Source organism: Hipposideros armiger, unplaced genomic scaffold (genome assembly GCF_001890085.2).
Source record: "Hipposideros armiger isolate ML-2016 unplaced genomic scaffold, ASM189008v1 scaffold_12, whole genome shotgun sequence".
Lineage (NCBI taxonomy): Eukaryota > Metazoa > Chordata > Mammalia > Chiroptera > Hipposideridae > Hipposideros > Hipposideros armiger.
This window is the reverse complement of record NW_017731362.1, coordinates 2,872,148-2,888,174: the sequence shown is the minus strand read 5'-3', so window position 1 is coordinate 2,888,174 and position 16,027 is coordinate 2,872,148. Positions and strand designations below refer to the sequence as shown.

General features: G+C 36.7%; 2 protein-coding genes across 3 annotated transcripts in view; one reads left to right on the top strand and one right to left on the bottom strand.

Moving 5' to 3' along the window:
- Positions 1-6,781, top strand: part of USP50 (ubiquitin specific peptidase 50) — a 30,428-nt gene extending 23,647 nt beyond the window's left edge. Inside the window, exon 7 of the mRNA XM_019664808.1 lies at positions 5,506-6,781. Within this exon, the coding sequence (XP_019520353.1) occupies positions 5,506-5,697 (192 nt within the window). The 3' untranslated portion in view covers positions 5,698-6,781. The remainder of the gene's footprint in view (positions 1-5,505) is intronic.
- Positions 6,638-16,027, bottom strand: part of USP8 (ubiquitin specific peptidase 8) — a 51,387-nt gene continuing 41,997 nt past the window's right edge. For both annotated transcript variants that reach the window (XM_019664789.1, XM_019664798.1), the window contains 8 exons: positions 15,697-15,774; positions 15,031-15,293; positions 12,453-12,665; positions 11,830-12,040; positions 9,968-10,204; positions 9,116-9,258; positions 7,641-7,773; positions 6,638-7,476 (listed from right to left, as the gene is read on the bottom strand). In XM_019664789.1, the coding sequence (XP_019520334.1) occupies positions 7,291-7,476; positions 7,641-7,773; positions 9,116-9,258; positions 9,968-10,204; positions 11,830-12,040; positions 12,453-12,665; positions 15,031-15,293; positions 15,697-15,774 (1,464 nt within the window). In that variant the 3' untranslated portion in view covers positions 6,638-7,290. The remainder of the gene's footprint in view (positions 7,477-7,640; positions 7,774-9,115; positions 9,259-9,967; positions 10,205-11,829; positions 12,041-12,452; positions 12,666-15,030; positions 15,294-15,696; positions 15,775-16,027) is intronic.

Genomic DNA, 16,027 nt, shown 5'->3' with positions numbered 1-16,027 from the left:
CTAGCTTTATAGTTGGTTGGTTCACTGCTTTTACTAAGTGTTTGCCTTTGTCAGTGAGAATTGTTTTTCATATATTATTCATATTTTTTTCTGCTTAAAGAAGTCTAATATACATATACTTATATATTTGTAATATTGGTTTAGTGGTGATGAACTCCTTTAGCTTTTTCTTGTCTAGGAAAGTCTTTATCTCTCCTTCAATTCTAAACAACAGCCTTACTGGGCAAAGTGATATTGGTTGTGTTACCTTTCACCATTTTGAATATTTCACGCCAGTCCCTTTTGGCCTGAAAAGTTTCTGTTGGGAAATCAGCTGACAGTCTTATGGGAGCTCCCTTGTAGGTAACTGTTTTTTTCTTGCTGCTTTTAAGATTCTTTCTTTGTCTTTAACCTTTGGCATTTTAATTATGATGTTTCTTGGTGTGAACCCCTTTGGGTTCATCTTCTTTGGGATTTTGTGCTGCCTGGACTTATATGTCTATTTCCTTTGCCAGGATACAGAAGTTTTGTCATTATTTCTTCAAATAGGTTTTCAATCCCTTGCTCGCTCTCTTTTTCTGGTACCACTATGATGCAAATATTGGTATGTTTAATGTTGTCCCATAATGCCCTAAAACTATTCTCCTTTTTTAAAAAAAATTCTTCTTTTTGCTGTTCTGATTGGGTTTTTCCAGTACCTTGTGTTCTAAATTGCTGATTCGATCCTCTGCTTCATCTAATCTGCAGTTGATTTCCTCTAATGTAGTCTTCATTTATTGTATTCCTTATTTCTGACTGGTTCTTTATTGTTTTGTATTTCATTTTACAGGTAAAACTAATTTTAGTAATATGTACATTACTTAAATCAGTATATCTAAAATGTTATCATTTCATCATTAGGTCAACCTAATATTAAATTAATGTTATTTCACATTCTTTTTTATCATACTTTTAGAAATTCAATACTTTACACTTACTGTGTATCTCAATTATGACTAGTGACTTTTCAATAATCACAATAAATGTAGTAAGTAGCTAGTAGCTACTGTATCACACAGCACAGGCCTATAGTATTCAGTTAGAAAAATCTTCTGTTAGATGGAAAGTTTTTTTTTTATTGGGGTGATAATGGTTAGTAAAATTACATAGGTTTCAAGTGTATAATTCTATAATATATCATCTATATATCACCTTGTGTGCTCACCACCCAGGGCCACTTTTCCTGAAGCTTTCTTTCTAAAATAATTTATTAAAATATAGCTAACATACAATATTACATTAATTTCATAGATACTCATCATTTATATACCTAAAGAAGTGATCATTACGATAAGTCCAGCAACCATCTGACACCATACTGTTTTCTCTCTCTTTGTTGAAGTTCTCACTGAGTTCTATTCTCCGCCTAAGTTCATGGGGCATCCCAATAACCATTGTTTTGAACTCTGCATCTATTAGATTGCTTGTCTCCATTTTATTAAGTTCTTTTTCTGGGGTTTTAGTCTGTTCTTTCATTTGGGACATGTTTCTTTGTCTCCTCATTTTGGCTGCTTCCCTGTGTTTGTTTCTATATGTTAGATAGATCTGCTATGTCTCCAAGTCTTGACAGAGTAGCCTTATGTAGATGGTGTCCTGTGTGGCCCTGTGGTGCAGTGGTCACCTGAGCCAGGTGCTTGTTGTCCTAGAGGTCTCTTATGCTGTCCTCAATTTTTAAAACGCTTTTCATTTTGCTGTTCTGATTAGGTGATTTCCACATTTTGTCTTCCAGGTTGCTAATCTGTTCTGTATTAACTAATCTGCTGTCAATTCCTTCTATTTTTCATTTCAGTTATTGTATTCTTCATCTGATTGGTTCTGTATTATATTTTCTCTTTGTTGATGTTCTGTCTGTATTCCTCTATTCTAGTCTCAAGTTTGTTGAGCATCCTTATGACCATTTCATGGAATTCTTTATCAGGCAAATTACTTATCTTTGTATCGTGTTTTTTTTTCTTGTTCCTTATTTGGGGCATAGTCTTCTGTCTCCCCATTTTGTTTGACTTTCTGTGTTTGTTCCTATGAGTTCGATGAAGTAGCTATCTCTCCCAATCTTGAAAAAGTGGCCTCTGTCTAGATTGTGTGCTGGATGGTTGGCAGGCTAGATGTAATCAGGTTGGGCATGTGTGGTGTCTGGTGTGCCTTCTGGCCAGAAGGAATGGGTTCCAAGCAGGGCAGCCTGATGTACACACAATGTGCAGTAGCTTCCTATTGTTCTGGCTGTCCATGGCAAGAACTGAGTGGAGGTGGGGCAGCCTGTTGTGCCTTTCCTTGCCCTTCTGATTTGGGAGGGGCTGCCTGTTGTGCTTCGCGTGCCCTTTTGCTTTGTTTCCCAAGCCAGGTCTAGCCAGGGCTGCCCTGGGTGTGTGTGTTACAGCACCGTACTAGTTTGACACTTTCTCTAGACAGGGCAGCTGTGTGTATATGCACCGCACGTTGCTAGTTCTGCACTTTGTCTGGGTGTGGTAGCCCTGCACGCTCACAGCAGTGCCCTACCACTCCTGCACTCTCTCCAGGCAGTCAGCCCTGTGTGCACTTCCTCTGGATGGGGCAGCTGTGTGTGTGCACACCGCAGCAGTTAGTTCTACACTTTCTCCAGGCAGGGCATCCCTGTGTGCTCATGCAGCAGTGCCCCCTCACTCTGCACTTTCTCTGGAGGGGGCAGCCCTATGTGCGGATACTGCAGCACTTTGCTAGCTCTGCACTCTCTGGGCAGGGGAGCCCACATGCATGCACAGTTCAGTGGATGTGTTCAGAGCCCTGTTGAACCTGAAGGATCAACTCTATAATGTGTGCGCTATGGTGCTCTGCTTTTTTTGCTGGAGGGGTACCTCCAGGAGGGGTAGTTGGTTGGGATGCATTATAGCAGCCCTCTTGACCAGAGCACCTGGACAGAACTCCCGCCCACTATCAAAGCACAGGGGAAACAAACAATGGTGCTCACTGGTTCCTCTGGTCCTGTAGAGTTTTCCCACCTTCTCTATGTGGTTTCTCTCTCGTTTGTTGTGCAGAAGCTGTTCAGTTGGCCCTCGGTTGTCTCTGAAGAGGAATTTCTCTAAATATAAGTGTATGTTCTTTGTGTTCTTGGGAGGTGGCAAGCTCAGCATCCTATGCTGCTATCTTGGGCCCACCTTTCTACACAAAATTTTTAATTTCAAGTAGTACATTTTCATTTCTGGAAGTACTAGTTTCATTTTTTGAAATTAGCTTCCTTCTGTGTTTATAATAATTTAAAATATGCTTTGTAATATCTATTTAATAATTCAATTATCTAAAGTCCTCAGGTATCTTGTTATTTATTGCCTCTCTTACGGTGACTTGTTTCCTTGTGTGTTCTGTAATTTTGAATTGTGAGCTCAACATTGCTGGGGTTTTATATGTGGTTAACCTGTGTAGCCTAAATTAAGGTGCATCAATCCAGAAAGTAATTCTCTTCCTTCTGCCTAGCACCCCAAAAATACTTCACATTAAATTCATAGGATTCTGAAACCACACAGGTAGTGTAAATTTCAATCCCAAACCAATGAAAAGGCAGGTCTGTGGTAACAAATTTCAAGGAATTATTTTTATTCTCTGCACCCAGAGCCTAAGCTAAGACAAGCTCTAGAGGATGGATTCCCCACCACCCTCCAGTATATCCTTTGAGGGTAACTCTCTTTGAGACTTGACTGTGTGTGTGGATTTCAATCCAACTCTTCACCTTGCTGGGACCTAAGACTTTACTTCTTGTCCTTGTGTGTCCTTAAAAACTCAAGCACCTTGGTTACGGATACCAGGAACTATCTTTATTCTGAGGCAGTCATAGCACCAACCACAGTTTCTCTTTTATTTCCCCTGGTTTTGACTCCTGGGGTTTACTCTCACTATAAAATCTTTTAAAGGGTATTGACCATGATTTATCCAGTAGTCCTTATAGTTTTGTAACTAAGGCTTTCAGGCTAATTATCTCCCATAATTGCTGACAATGGAAGTTTAGAAAGATACTTCACCCACTTCTATGTCATTTTTTTTAACATTAAATCATCAAAACTGAACATAATATTCCAGCTGTGTTCTGTCTAATCACTTCAGAACATTATCATTTGTGTACTACTTATCTACTAGATTCTTTGTTTTTCCCAAATTACAATACACTATTATTTTATTAATAAAGAATCTGAAGCATGTCAACTTAAGGTCACATGGCAAGGACCAGGAGACCAGAGCCTGGATCTTCTAATTGTCAGCTTTTGGTTATTTCTCTGACATGTCAGGGGAGAGGAAAGGGAGATAAAAGTCTAAGAGAACATTTAATAGGTACCTCCTATGTGCTAGCTCTATCATGAGATACCTGACAGTAACTATTGGGTTGTCGGAAAAGTCATGACGTATTTTTGTTTTTCATTGCAAAAATGAGTCATGACTTTTCCGACAATGCAATACATAGGATAAGTAAGACAGGTCTTATTTACCCCATTTTAATAGATGGGGGAATTAAAGTTCAGAAATGTTAAATAAGTTCCTTAAGTTCCTTCCTTAGTATTTGGGCTGAGTTCACAGTCAGGATTGACTACAAAAAAAAAACTATTTTCTTCCTTCTACTATAAACTTATTCTATAAAAGACCAGATAGTAAATATTTCATGTTCTGCAGGCCATATGGTCTCTGATGCAACCATTCAACTTTACTGTTGTAGTATGAAAGCAGCCAGTGAAAAACATAAACAAATGAGCATGGCTATGTTCCCAATAAACTTTATTTAAGGACACTGAAATTTGAATTTCATATAATTTTCATGTCACAAAATATTCTTTTGATTTTTTTTCAACTGTATAAAAATATTAAATGCATTCTTATCTGACAGCCCATACAAAAACAGGCAGCAAGCTGATTTGGCCTAAGGACAAATGGCTTGTCAACCCCTGCTCTACACCATACCACCTCTGAGAAGTGGGGATCTCCAGTGTCTTTGTTTCAATCATTCCTTTACTGTGCTAGGAAAGACAAGGGAAGAGAATGGAACAGGTTCTTTTTCAGACCCTAAGTGATTGAGGGGGTTGTTGTTTCATCAGTCCCTAAAATTGTACGGTAGCAATATGCAGTTGTTTAAATGTCTTGTTCCAATATTAAATGTCTTTTTTCAAGTCTATTGAAGCTTGTTTTCAAAATTAAACTATAAGCTCATTTAGGAAAGATGACTATCTTCTTATTTATTTTTAAATTTCCTCTAATGTTTAATAGTTTATATTAACTGATTAATATTAGTCAAATACTATCCTATTTCATTGAGATTAAGTAGTCAAAGGGTACGATATATAAGAAGTTCAATGAAGTAAGAAACAATATAGCAGTCAGGCTATATACATGATTTCATTTAACAAAATTATCATTTCCTTTTAATTTAGTATAAGGGACAATTACGAAAAATATTTCTTGGCCCTACCTTTTTGGTTCCAATAGTTAAATGTATTTCCATGTGACTACTAAGTCTGACATTCCTTCCTCCCCTAGAACCACTTTGGTGATCTGGATGGTGGCCACTACACTGCTTTCTGCAAGAACTCAGTGAGCCAAGCCTGGTTTAGCTTTGATGACACACGAGTCAGTGAGATTCCAGATACTTCAGTTCAAACCGCTACAGCATATCTCCTGTTCTATAGCTGCCAGCCCTTCTCTATACCTATACAAAAATGCAAGAGCTAGGAAAATGGAGCTTCCTGAAAGTTACCAAACAAGCAATGAGAAACTGGTACTCACATTTTGCTTTGTCATTAAACTCTTGCAACTTACTTGCGTCACTGACATTTTAAAGTGTTTCTGGCATATTATACATCCTTATGTAAATCTATAGCAAAGAACATGGGTCCTGGCACAATGGAAAAGGCAGCATGAAAATAATGCAGTGCAACACATTATTTTCCAAAGGTATTTCATAGAGTTAAACCAAAATAACTTTTGTTCAAGTGGCTCTTTGAACTTAAGAATGTGATTTGAAAATATTTAATTGATCAGATAATTTAGCCAAGAAACTAAGTCTCTCAGACTAATTGCCAAACATGAAAAGTTGTCAACTTCACAATTCAAAACTCATCCTTTCATCTTGTCCCTGGGAGTCTACTAATGGTGAAAACTTTCAGAAGCACCTTTAGAATCTTATTTTTATATAGAGTGTTTTTTGACTTTGTGTATAGCAGCTAAGTCCCTGAGGTAAATGATAAATTCTAGGCTCCTCTATCCTTTTTAATACATCACTCTGTAAAGATGTGGTTCATAATGCAGTTCACTTCGCAACCATGCCTGACTCCTATCCCTTTTTATCTTAATCCTAAGAATTCTACTACTCTTGATAGAATAGTCTGGGTATTATTATTTTTTTCTTTGATTTCCAAACTCAAAATCATCAGTGCTATATGCAATCCTGGGTCAAGTTGAAGGAAGAGTGGAATCAAGTCCTGATGCCACCAGAAGTGAACTAAATTTTAAGTCAATGTAGTGGGATAAAGAGAGTGTGTGTAAAATCTATAGTTCTATTGACCTATATTTGATAACATAAAATTAAAGACAGAACGCTTGCAGAATTTTAAATTATTTTTCTCATTAAGTTTTTAATGTAGGTGTAAATGAAAATTCTCATTTTAAAAAATTAAAGAAAAATTTCCATTTATTTTTTTAGAGTAAAGATTTAGTGCACAAATACAGCCCAAAGCCAACAGAAAAATAGCTTTGCCCTGTCATTTCCCTAAGAAAGCACTGCAGTTACTCAGAATAGGTCAAAAGAAAAAAAAAAGCAATACTCTTGAGTTCTAGGCTTCACAAAAGGACCACAAATGATACTATGTACATCGATTTGATGTGCAAGTGTGCAATAAATATATACACATACATTCCTATCTGCTTTATATCATTCTAGAGTATTCAGAGATCAAGCTGGGATTTAGAAATGTGAAAAGGCCATAACAGTGAAAAGGAAAGTAAAGGATACAATGGTTTTTAGACCAGTAGAATAATAATGCTTTGCTAGTTAATTATTTTAACTTTAAAGCAAACTAAGAAAGTTGTTTTTAAATAAATGGTACCTGTAAGGAGTGCTTACTGCAATACTTGTTACATGTTATTAGTCAGTTTTTTGATAATAGCACTGACCTGAAATATATGGTGAAAGGAACACAGCTCCACTGTCCTAGAATTCCTCTCAATGGCTAACTATCGCTATCCAGTATCTTTGTAAGCATTTCAAGCGTTGCTCAGCCTTTTAAAAGATAACTAGCTTATAACTAGCTTATAACCTACTTCTCCTTATGTGGCTACATCAGTTGCTCGTGATCCCAAGGAAGTATAAAAGAGGATATAAGCTGCTGAAGATTTCACAGAAGAAACGGAGATATCAGAAACTTCATGGTCATCAAATTTAAACCACCGCTGTCTTGCTGCATTTTTACAATAGGCAGTGTAGTGACCGCCATCCAGCCCACCGTAGTGATTCTGTGCCAAACAAAACAGAAAATCAATTCAAGCTGAATTACTGAAATATGTCAATCATTTCAAAGTTTTGTGTTCTTACTTTCCTATGAGGTAAGAAACTACTTGAAACTTTTTTTTTTAGTTTGCTTTGAAAGAAAAAGTATTTAGTTCAACGAGATACTTACTGAAACAGAAAACAAGTTGTATTTCTTCAAATTGTTCTTTGAACCAATAACATACTGCGACAAGTCAAGATTTTCTAATGGGAAGTCCACAGATGTCTGTAATTTTTGCTTCCACCTGCCATCATAGGAAAAACTGCAGAGCCAAACACAGCAATTACATGACAGATCAAAGATATCAGATTGAGTCCTAATTCATGTATTAACAATCAGATTTTTAGCCAGAACAAAATCTATTTTAATCACACATCCCGAGTTTTAGTAGTGGAGGAACCTGTAAAAGATTTTTAGTTTCACTTCCATTTTACAAATGAGGAAATTCAGGCATATAGATATTAAATGACTTGCCCAAGGTCAAACAGCTAGAGAGGTAGAGAGAGGGTGACACTGTAGTCCTCTGAGCCCGAGGCCAACTATGACTGTTAGGCGTGTCATCTATAAAGGTAAAAAGTTCTGAAAACTGACATTCATTATGCTAATCACCACAAATGTACAGAGGAAAGGCTGAGGAGAGCTGCTCTAGATTTCAGCGTGCACTTTTGGGGAAACTAGAGCTAGAAACTGCAAGCATGTAGACTAGTGACTGAGATAATGTCATTCCATTATCCTGGCATACTCTGCTCCTTTAAACATCAAAATACTGGCATTTTGGTTGGTGTAATATGTACCGACATGTGTAATATGCAGAATTGTTTTTAAAAAACTGAATTCTGAACCATTTATCTTTTTAGATATTCTCTAAAAATAAAATGCAGCATTAAAATTTTAACAGAACAAATGTGCATTCCTTTGTGGAATGTCTATACCTCCATAGTCCTCAAGAAGAAAAGGACAACTAATGTAACAAGCTTTTGTTAGAAAGTTTACATGAAAGGAATTTGAACATGTCAATGTTGAAATTAAATAAGAAACTGCCTAAGAATCTCCAATAATACAAGATGAAACAAAAATTAAAATAGAAATGCTTTCTTTGAAAAAAATTACAGCTCTCAGTAAAAAGATAAAACTTCCTTTAAAAGTTTTTCAGGAAAATGACTCAGTTATCACTCCACTGATGGATTACATAAAGACACAAGAATCAGAGTAAAAGACCTGGGACATATTTTACAACTCTCTCATTATAGGCCAGATGTTTTTCATCGGCTGGAAAAATCTGAACAAAGCTGTCTGTACTCAACAATATCATGTTTAAAGTAACACTTAAAAAAAATCATGTATTTCATTTTCAACAGAGGAGTAAATCTTTTTCATGTTTACTCTGTTTGAATGATAAATTTATCTGCTAATAACCTGTGTTAAGAGTTACACATTTTCACTTGATGTTTACAAGAGTCTCATCATGTCTGCTTTATTTCCTTAGCTACCCTAACCAGATAACCTTCCTTGATTGTGCATCCTTAGCAGGCAGTACAACAAAGTGACTTAGAATTCTTTCATCTAAATTGTCATACACAGGTAGAAAATTTTTTCCCCTTTACCGTTTCAAATGCACTAAAAGCATTGGTGGCAACTTCCAGATTTCTATCTTTTTTAGAGAATCTCTTCGAGCTCTGCAGTGACTGCAGTAAAACCTGTTGTTGTCTGTGAGTTTTTCTTCTTTGGAAAATAACCTAAGGCAATCCTGGAGGGCAAAAAGAAGTAGTAGATACTCATTAATTCATTTCTTCAACAGTGTCACCGAGCATCTATTCAATACATTACTCTGCCTGGCATGAAGGGTTCAACAGTAATCTAGAACAAACCAGTTCCTGCCCTTGCCAAGTTTATGATCTAGTGAGGAATGCAGACGAGAGCCTACAATGACAACAGAGTGCAGTGAGTGCAGGCTGCCTATGGTGAGAAGAACTGCTTCTGAAAGCACACAGGACCCCACTACCTGGTGGCTCAAGGAAGTCCCACTGGAAGAAATGACATTCTCAAGGAAGCTAACACTGAAGAGATAACATGCTATCTACATCATATTGCTGTTGTGTGGAAAACAGGATATTTATTTGATATCCCCATGGAGAGCAAATTCTTATAAAAAGCAGACCTAAATTAAAGTCAACATACAAAATTAACTTTAAAAACTTTCAAAAATCTATTATCTGTCAACTCTGAAAGAATATTTAATAGGAAAGTATCTTTAAAAAAGAAATTATTTTGGGGGGGAAATTTTTAATTTTTTCTATTATACACAGGCCTAATTAAAACAATTTATGTGTGAGTTTTACCTATAAAATGTTTATGGGGTAAAGAAGAGAAATAAATTGCTGGATAAAGTACATTTCTATATGCATATAAACAGCATATTTATTCAACAAATCATTTTCTCTCCATCTTAAACTTACCTGTAATGTACATTTACTTGTGGATGCTAGTGGTAGAGACAAATACATGAAGGCCTCAAATGTCCTAGACTTTCTGTGACACGTGAGGCACTGTACTGTGGATTTAAATTGACCCTGAAAGAGTGTAACGATAATAGATTCATTGAGCTGCATGTGTTTCTGCCAAGCATGCTCTGCTGCGGTGGAGTCATCAAGGTGGTCATTATTCTCTTCTTTATGTCTCTTCCGATTATCAGCCTGGAAATAATATTATTTACACTCTATTGATATCTTAAAGTCAACATTTAAGTATAAAATTGAAATAATATATTAAATACAAACACTTTGCAGATTTAGAAACACTTCTGGTTCTTTTCATAAAGGAGTTCTAATCTCATTAGGCACTACAAAAAAATTCTAGCCAAAACTCTCCCAAGAAACCAAACACCCACTTTATCAATAGAAGGTGATTTGTTAGAATTGCTTAATAAGCTGAAAAGTCTGGTTCTGAAAAGAGAAGACATATTACATTTAGTTAGGAGTTAGGGCTACAACTAGACAGATGTTATTTTGTTGTCCTAGTCTTCTGAATGGCTACACACACTACATATGTATACTCACACATATATACTATATATATATATATATATATATATATATATATATATATATATATATATACACACACATATATACATATATGAGGACATTCACATATATATGTATGTGTGTGTGTGTGTATGTGTATATATATGTTCAGTGGATCATCCCAAAGGTTTATGAAAGAAGACAGCTTGGTGCTAAAAAGAAGCAAGGTATACAAACAAAGATTGGTCATTTATGTAGAAATACATGCCTCAGTAGCTTTTCATGAGTCATTTGTTGTTACATGGAGTAATTTTTATATCACATAAAAGTGTAAGAATAAAGATACAGTATAATAATATATGCATTCTATAGTAAATATGTATAATGTAGGGGCCAGCCGAGTGGCTCAGTTGGTTACGAGTGTGAGCTCTGAGCACCAGGGTCACCGGTTCAATTCCCACATGGGCCAGTGAGCTGCGCCTGAGCTGAGCTGCCAACCGGCGGCAGGATGGCTCAGCTGGTGAGAGCACGTGCTCCTAACAACAAGGTTGCCAGTTCGACTCCTGCATGGGATGGTGGGCTATGCCCACCACAACTAAGATTGAACACGGCACCTTGAGCTTAGCTGTCCTGAGCTGCCCACAGGTGGCCAGATGGCTCAGTGGTTAGAGAGTGCTCTTAGTAACAAGGTTTCTGGTTGGACTCCTGCATGGGATGGCAGGCTATGCCCACCCGCAACTAAGACTGAACACAGGCACTTGAGTTGAGCTGAGCTGCCCTGAACTGCCGCTGGGCGGCTAGATGGAGACTGGATTTGGAGCTGAGCTAGCTGTGGCCTCCACAACTAAATTGAAGGACAATAACTTGGCTGTTCCCCTTCCCCAATTTCCCAATAAAATCTTCAAAGGAAAAAAATATGTAATGTACAATAATATATAACATATAATAATCAAGATGTTCACGCTGTCTATAGCTAATCTTTTATAAAATCGTGTCTATAATTTTACTTTCACATAAATGTGGGTCTCAAACACAGTATCTCTAACAACTATTTTAAGATTTACAAATTTCTCACAATATATCCTGTTAACATTAGTGAATATAAATGGTATATACTTCTTTTCAAATATTAGACCTATCTGATATATTTGTTTTATAGTTCCATTCCTCAGTACAAAAATCACCAGATTTGAATAAATTAGCACTGCACAATCACCAACTATAACTATCGAACTGATTACAGTGCTGAGTAACCCTTAAGAGCCTTTGCACCTTAGAACAATCAAACTTCTTACTTTATTTAGATCTTCATGGAGACCATCCATTAGGAACAGAAGCAGTTCTTGTGAATCTTGCTGGCTGTATCCTGCAAACTGGTCATTGATCTTTCCAATGGTGATTTTAAAGTCTTTCGGACTGATATACCTGTACTGCCCTGTCCACAGGGCTTTCATGATTATGCCAAATTCTTCTGCCACTTCACCTTTATGCCCCAACAAATTTGACCTTGGCAATTAAAGTTACAAAAAAGCAATAAGGGAAATTGTAAAAAGTCAAGGTACAGTGGGTTTCTGATGTCACCATTAAACTATTAACATACTATACCCCTACACTAAAATACACATTCAGAGGTTTATTACCAAATTCTCAACTGAATCTTACTTTGATTACACCTTCCAATGTGTCTGATCTGGCGGCCAGCCCGGCCAGCCCCTTCTTCCTCGTGCACAGGCTCCAGTTTGTGACAGTGAGGTTCTTGCCTACTTGTACTGCTCCTTTCCTGTCTGTCCTTTACCAATCAGAGGAGCCATGTTCCCCTTTCCTAATCTGACTTCTCTGGAAGGAGCTTGGTGGTAAGGAAGTGTGGTTAGAGCTCTCCTTTAATATTATATTGCAAAAAAGTAAGAAATCTCTTTACCTGTTAATATCATCCTGATAATAGTTTCGGTTGAAATAATGGGCCAAATGTGGAGCATTACATAGGCACTGCAGTATTGAGTTCATGTAACAAGTATTTCCTAAATTACGAAGTCCAGTGAGAGCCGGTCCAGATCCCCCAAACACAGGATTGAGGTTCCGAATCTGAGAAGCAGAAAGCTGTGTGATCTTAGCTTTAGGGTAACATGTTGGCCTAAGAAAGAAAAACCGTACAAGATGTCTTAAAATGCACAGCATCTGAAAATAAGGTTCAAATAACAAATGGCAGCGAACTCCAGCGTGTGTACCACAGTACACAATAATCTTGTAAAGTGTTAATAAATTAACTCATAAGGTACTGGGTCTTACAGGATATTGAGTATCTAAGTAACCTGGTTATATTCTGTGACCCTCCCATGAAACAAATACCTTTAACCTCTTATGTGAGTCCATGGTTCTTACAGACACCCTGAGATAGATTCTCTGGCTTCTTGTAAATAGGTTAGAGTCTCCTGGTAGAGAAGGCTCTTTCAAACTCCTTTAAATGCTCCTGAGAAGTTTAGCATTACCAAATGTTGAACTCAACAGAATACCAAAAAACCCCCCAAACATACACACATACACACACACACACACACACACACACGTTACTGTGTACAGTAGATCAAAGGAGGCAATGATTATTTGGGCACCATTACCTAAAGTCTAGAACTGTGCTGACAAACACGGTAGCCACAGGTGGCTATTTAAATTCAAAATAAAATAAAAAATTCAGCTCTTCAGTTACATTAGCCACAGTCCAAAATAGCAACTACCGTACCAGACAGCACAGACACAGAACATTTCTATCATCACAGATACAGAATGTTTCTATCAATATGTCTACAGCACAGCACTGGACTAGAGAATGCCTCCGAGACTTTTGTTATTTAGTGTATTTGAATTATATGTAGAACTTCTAGAACTGCTATAGCATTAAGAAATATCTTAACTGGTATGTATTATTGATCCTAATCACTAATATTTCTACCCCTGAATGCAATATTGAGAACAGACTGAACTATATTTCAATTGCAGTTCTTTCCATGTGCTCAGGTGTTTGCACACATGTGTTCTTCTCTGTTCAATACTGGGGGTACCAAAAAAAATGTATATAAGTGGACTCTGGTCAGCGTTGCTCAAGCAGTAGTTTGCTGTAATCAGAAGTGCCTGGACACTGATGGTAACCACTTTGAGCACCTCTTGTAATTGCAGAAGTCAAATGTGACTTGTATTTATCTTTTGTTATTGATATATATTCAGTATTACAATTTTAATAGTTTTTTCCTTTCTTAAAATGTGCATACTTTTTTTGGCATCGTGTGTGTGTGTGTGTGTGTGTGTGTGTGAGAGAGAGAGAGAGAGAGAGAGACAGAGAGAGAGAGAAATGCATATATGATAGTCTTTAAAACTGTCAAATTTGGGCCGAGAGGCTCAGTTGGTTAAAAGCTTGCTCAAGAGTGTGAGCTCTGAGCAACAGCAATTCGATTCCCAGCCCGAGCTGAGCTGATGCTGAGCTGCCAACAGGTGGCAGGATGGCTCAGCTAAAAAATAAAAAAAATTTAAAAAAAAACCAAATAAAACTGTCAAATTAACAAACTTTATTAAGAGTGATGATTCAAGAAGAAATTAAATCTGACCAGTTTTAATACTGAGCCCTAAAATCTGTAACTAGATTTATAGATAGAAAAAAATCTCCAAGTTAAGTCCCCACCTGGCAGGATAAGTTCTCAGGAGAAAAATACATCAACTACATTTTTGGGAAGTATTACAAAGGGACCAAAAAGATAGCCTAATTGATAGCCTAAGTTCCTTGGCACTTAAGAGAGTGTATATTATAAACGGCAAAACAAAGCCATTTATTTATACTTCCATCTACTCCCGTCCCTCAAAAAGTAAAGATGGTAAGCAGACTTGAAAATTATCTCCTTGTAACCCTATCAATCATAAGCCAGGAGTATTACAGTATTTAAAAAGGGATAAAGCCAGAAAAACACCTAAATGAGATACTATTTTGGAAAACTTACATGAACCTATTGATCATTAGCTGTGAAGAGAATAGCAGAAATACAATGAAGAAAAAGGCAACAGAAGAAGGATTATGAGCTGATACACACTACAATGCTTATTATTTTAATACTATGTAAATTTGCTCCCACATAGTATTAAAGTTTAGAATTTGAGAGCTGCAACAAGACAAACTCAACAATCCTATAAATTATGGTCCTCAAAGTGAGATTTAGGAGGTTTATGAAAACTTCTAGATAGTCTGTGGCATGCTGCTTTAAAATACAATAATGTGTATATCTTTATATCTACATTAATACTTGTAGTCCTCTCTGACATTAAGTTAGCACTTGGGAGAAAAATCAAAGACATTTTAATCCATTCATTTCTTTTTTCCTCTGTGGTAAATAATAATGGCGGGTATAGCCATCCACAGAAATTTTTGACTCTCTGATATAAAAAAGCTGCTATGTTCAAAGTAGTTTTCAAATATAGCAGACTCTAGTTCTAGGAGTCACGTAGGATAAACTTACTTGTTGTCCCGATTCACTGCTGGAGTTACTGTTGGCTTTCTCTTCTCTTCCTCTTGAATGGCCTGCGTTATATCTGGGGAGGAGTAGGAACGCTTCAGTTTGGATGGTTCCCTATCCCGCTCAGCAGGAATCTGTGGCTTGGCTTTATGAGTTGGAGGGGTGGAAGGAGGTGCAGATGAAGGAGCCATTTCCGGTGGATACATATGAACAGTGTTGGTGGGTGAATGATAGTAACGAAAAGTTCCAGTGGTTGAGTCAAGAAACTTAGATGGGAAAGACAAAAAAAAAGTCAAAAAACAATGACCATTACATGAACGACAACAAAAAAAATCACTCAAAATTATTCCACTGCTAAATTTACTTTTGGATTAAAATAATTTGAATAAAATAGTGACAATCACTTCTATAATTAAACTTCCAAAGAACGTTAGGTTTTAAAGTAACACATTGTTTCTAAATAACAAATGCCAGGAATGCTCATATATTATAGCCAGCATCCCAGATTGGATATGCAGACATCTAACTAGGTAAATGAGCTACGTCCTCTATGAAGAAACAGAATTGATTCTGCATTAGAAAAGATGCAGAATAGACCAATTTAAAAAACTTTTAAAAAAAGAACACAATGACCATGTTATTTATTTCTGTGCTATTTCTGAGTTTTACCTTGGCCCAGCCTAAAGGCAGTCCTGGTACGATCCTCCCCATTTCTTCACTTCGTGCTCTTGTCAAAGGCTCTCGAGCCTAGTTTATTAAAAAAACAAAACAACAAACTGATTTTTCAATTAAATTTTGTCATATACAAACTTAAGCTATTAGCACCAAAGAACCAAAAGCCTTGTGTCGGCTACCCTGAATATTTTTAAAACAAGTTCAAAGATGAAGCACTATAAATATTTTGTCAAAGTCCAAATATTACCACAACAAGGAGAACAGTGTGCGCACAAACCTATAATGATAGTGGTTTTAAAAATTTCTTTAAAAAAACAAAAACAGG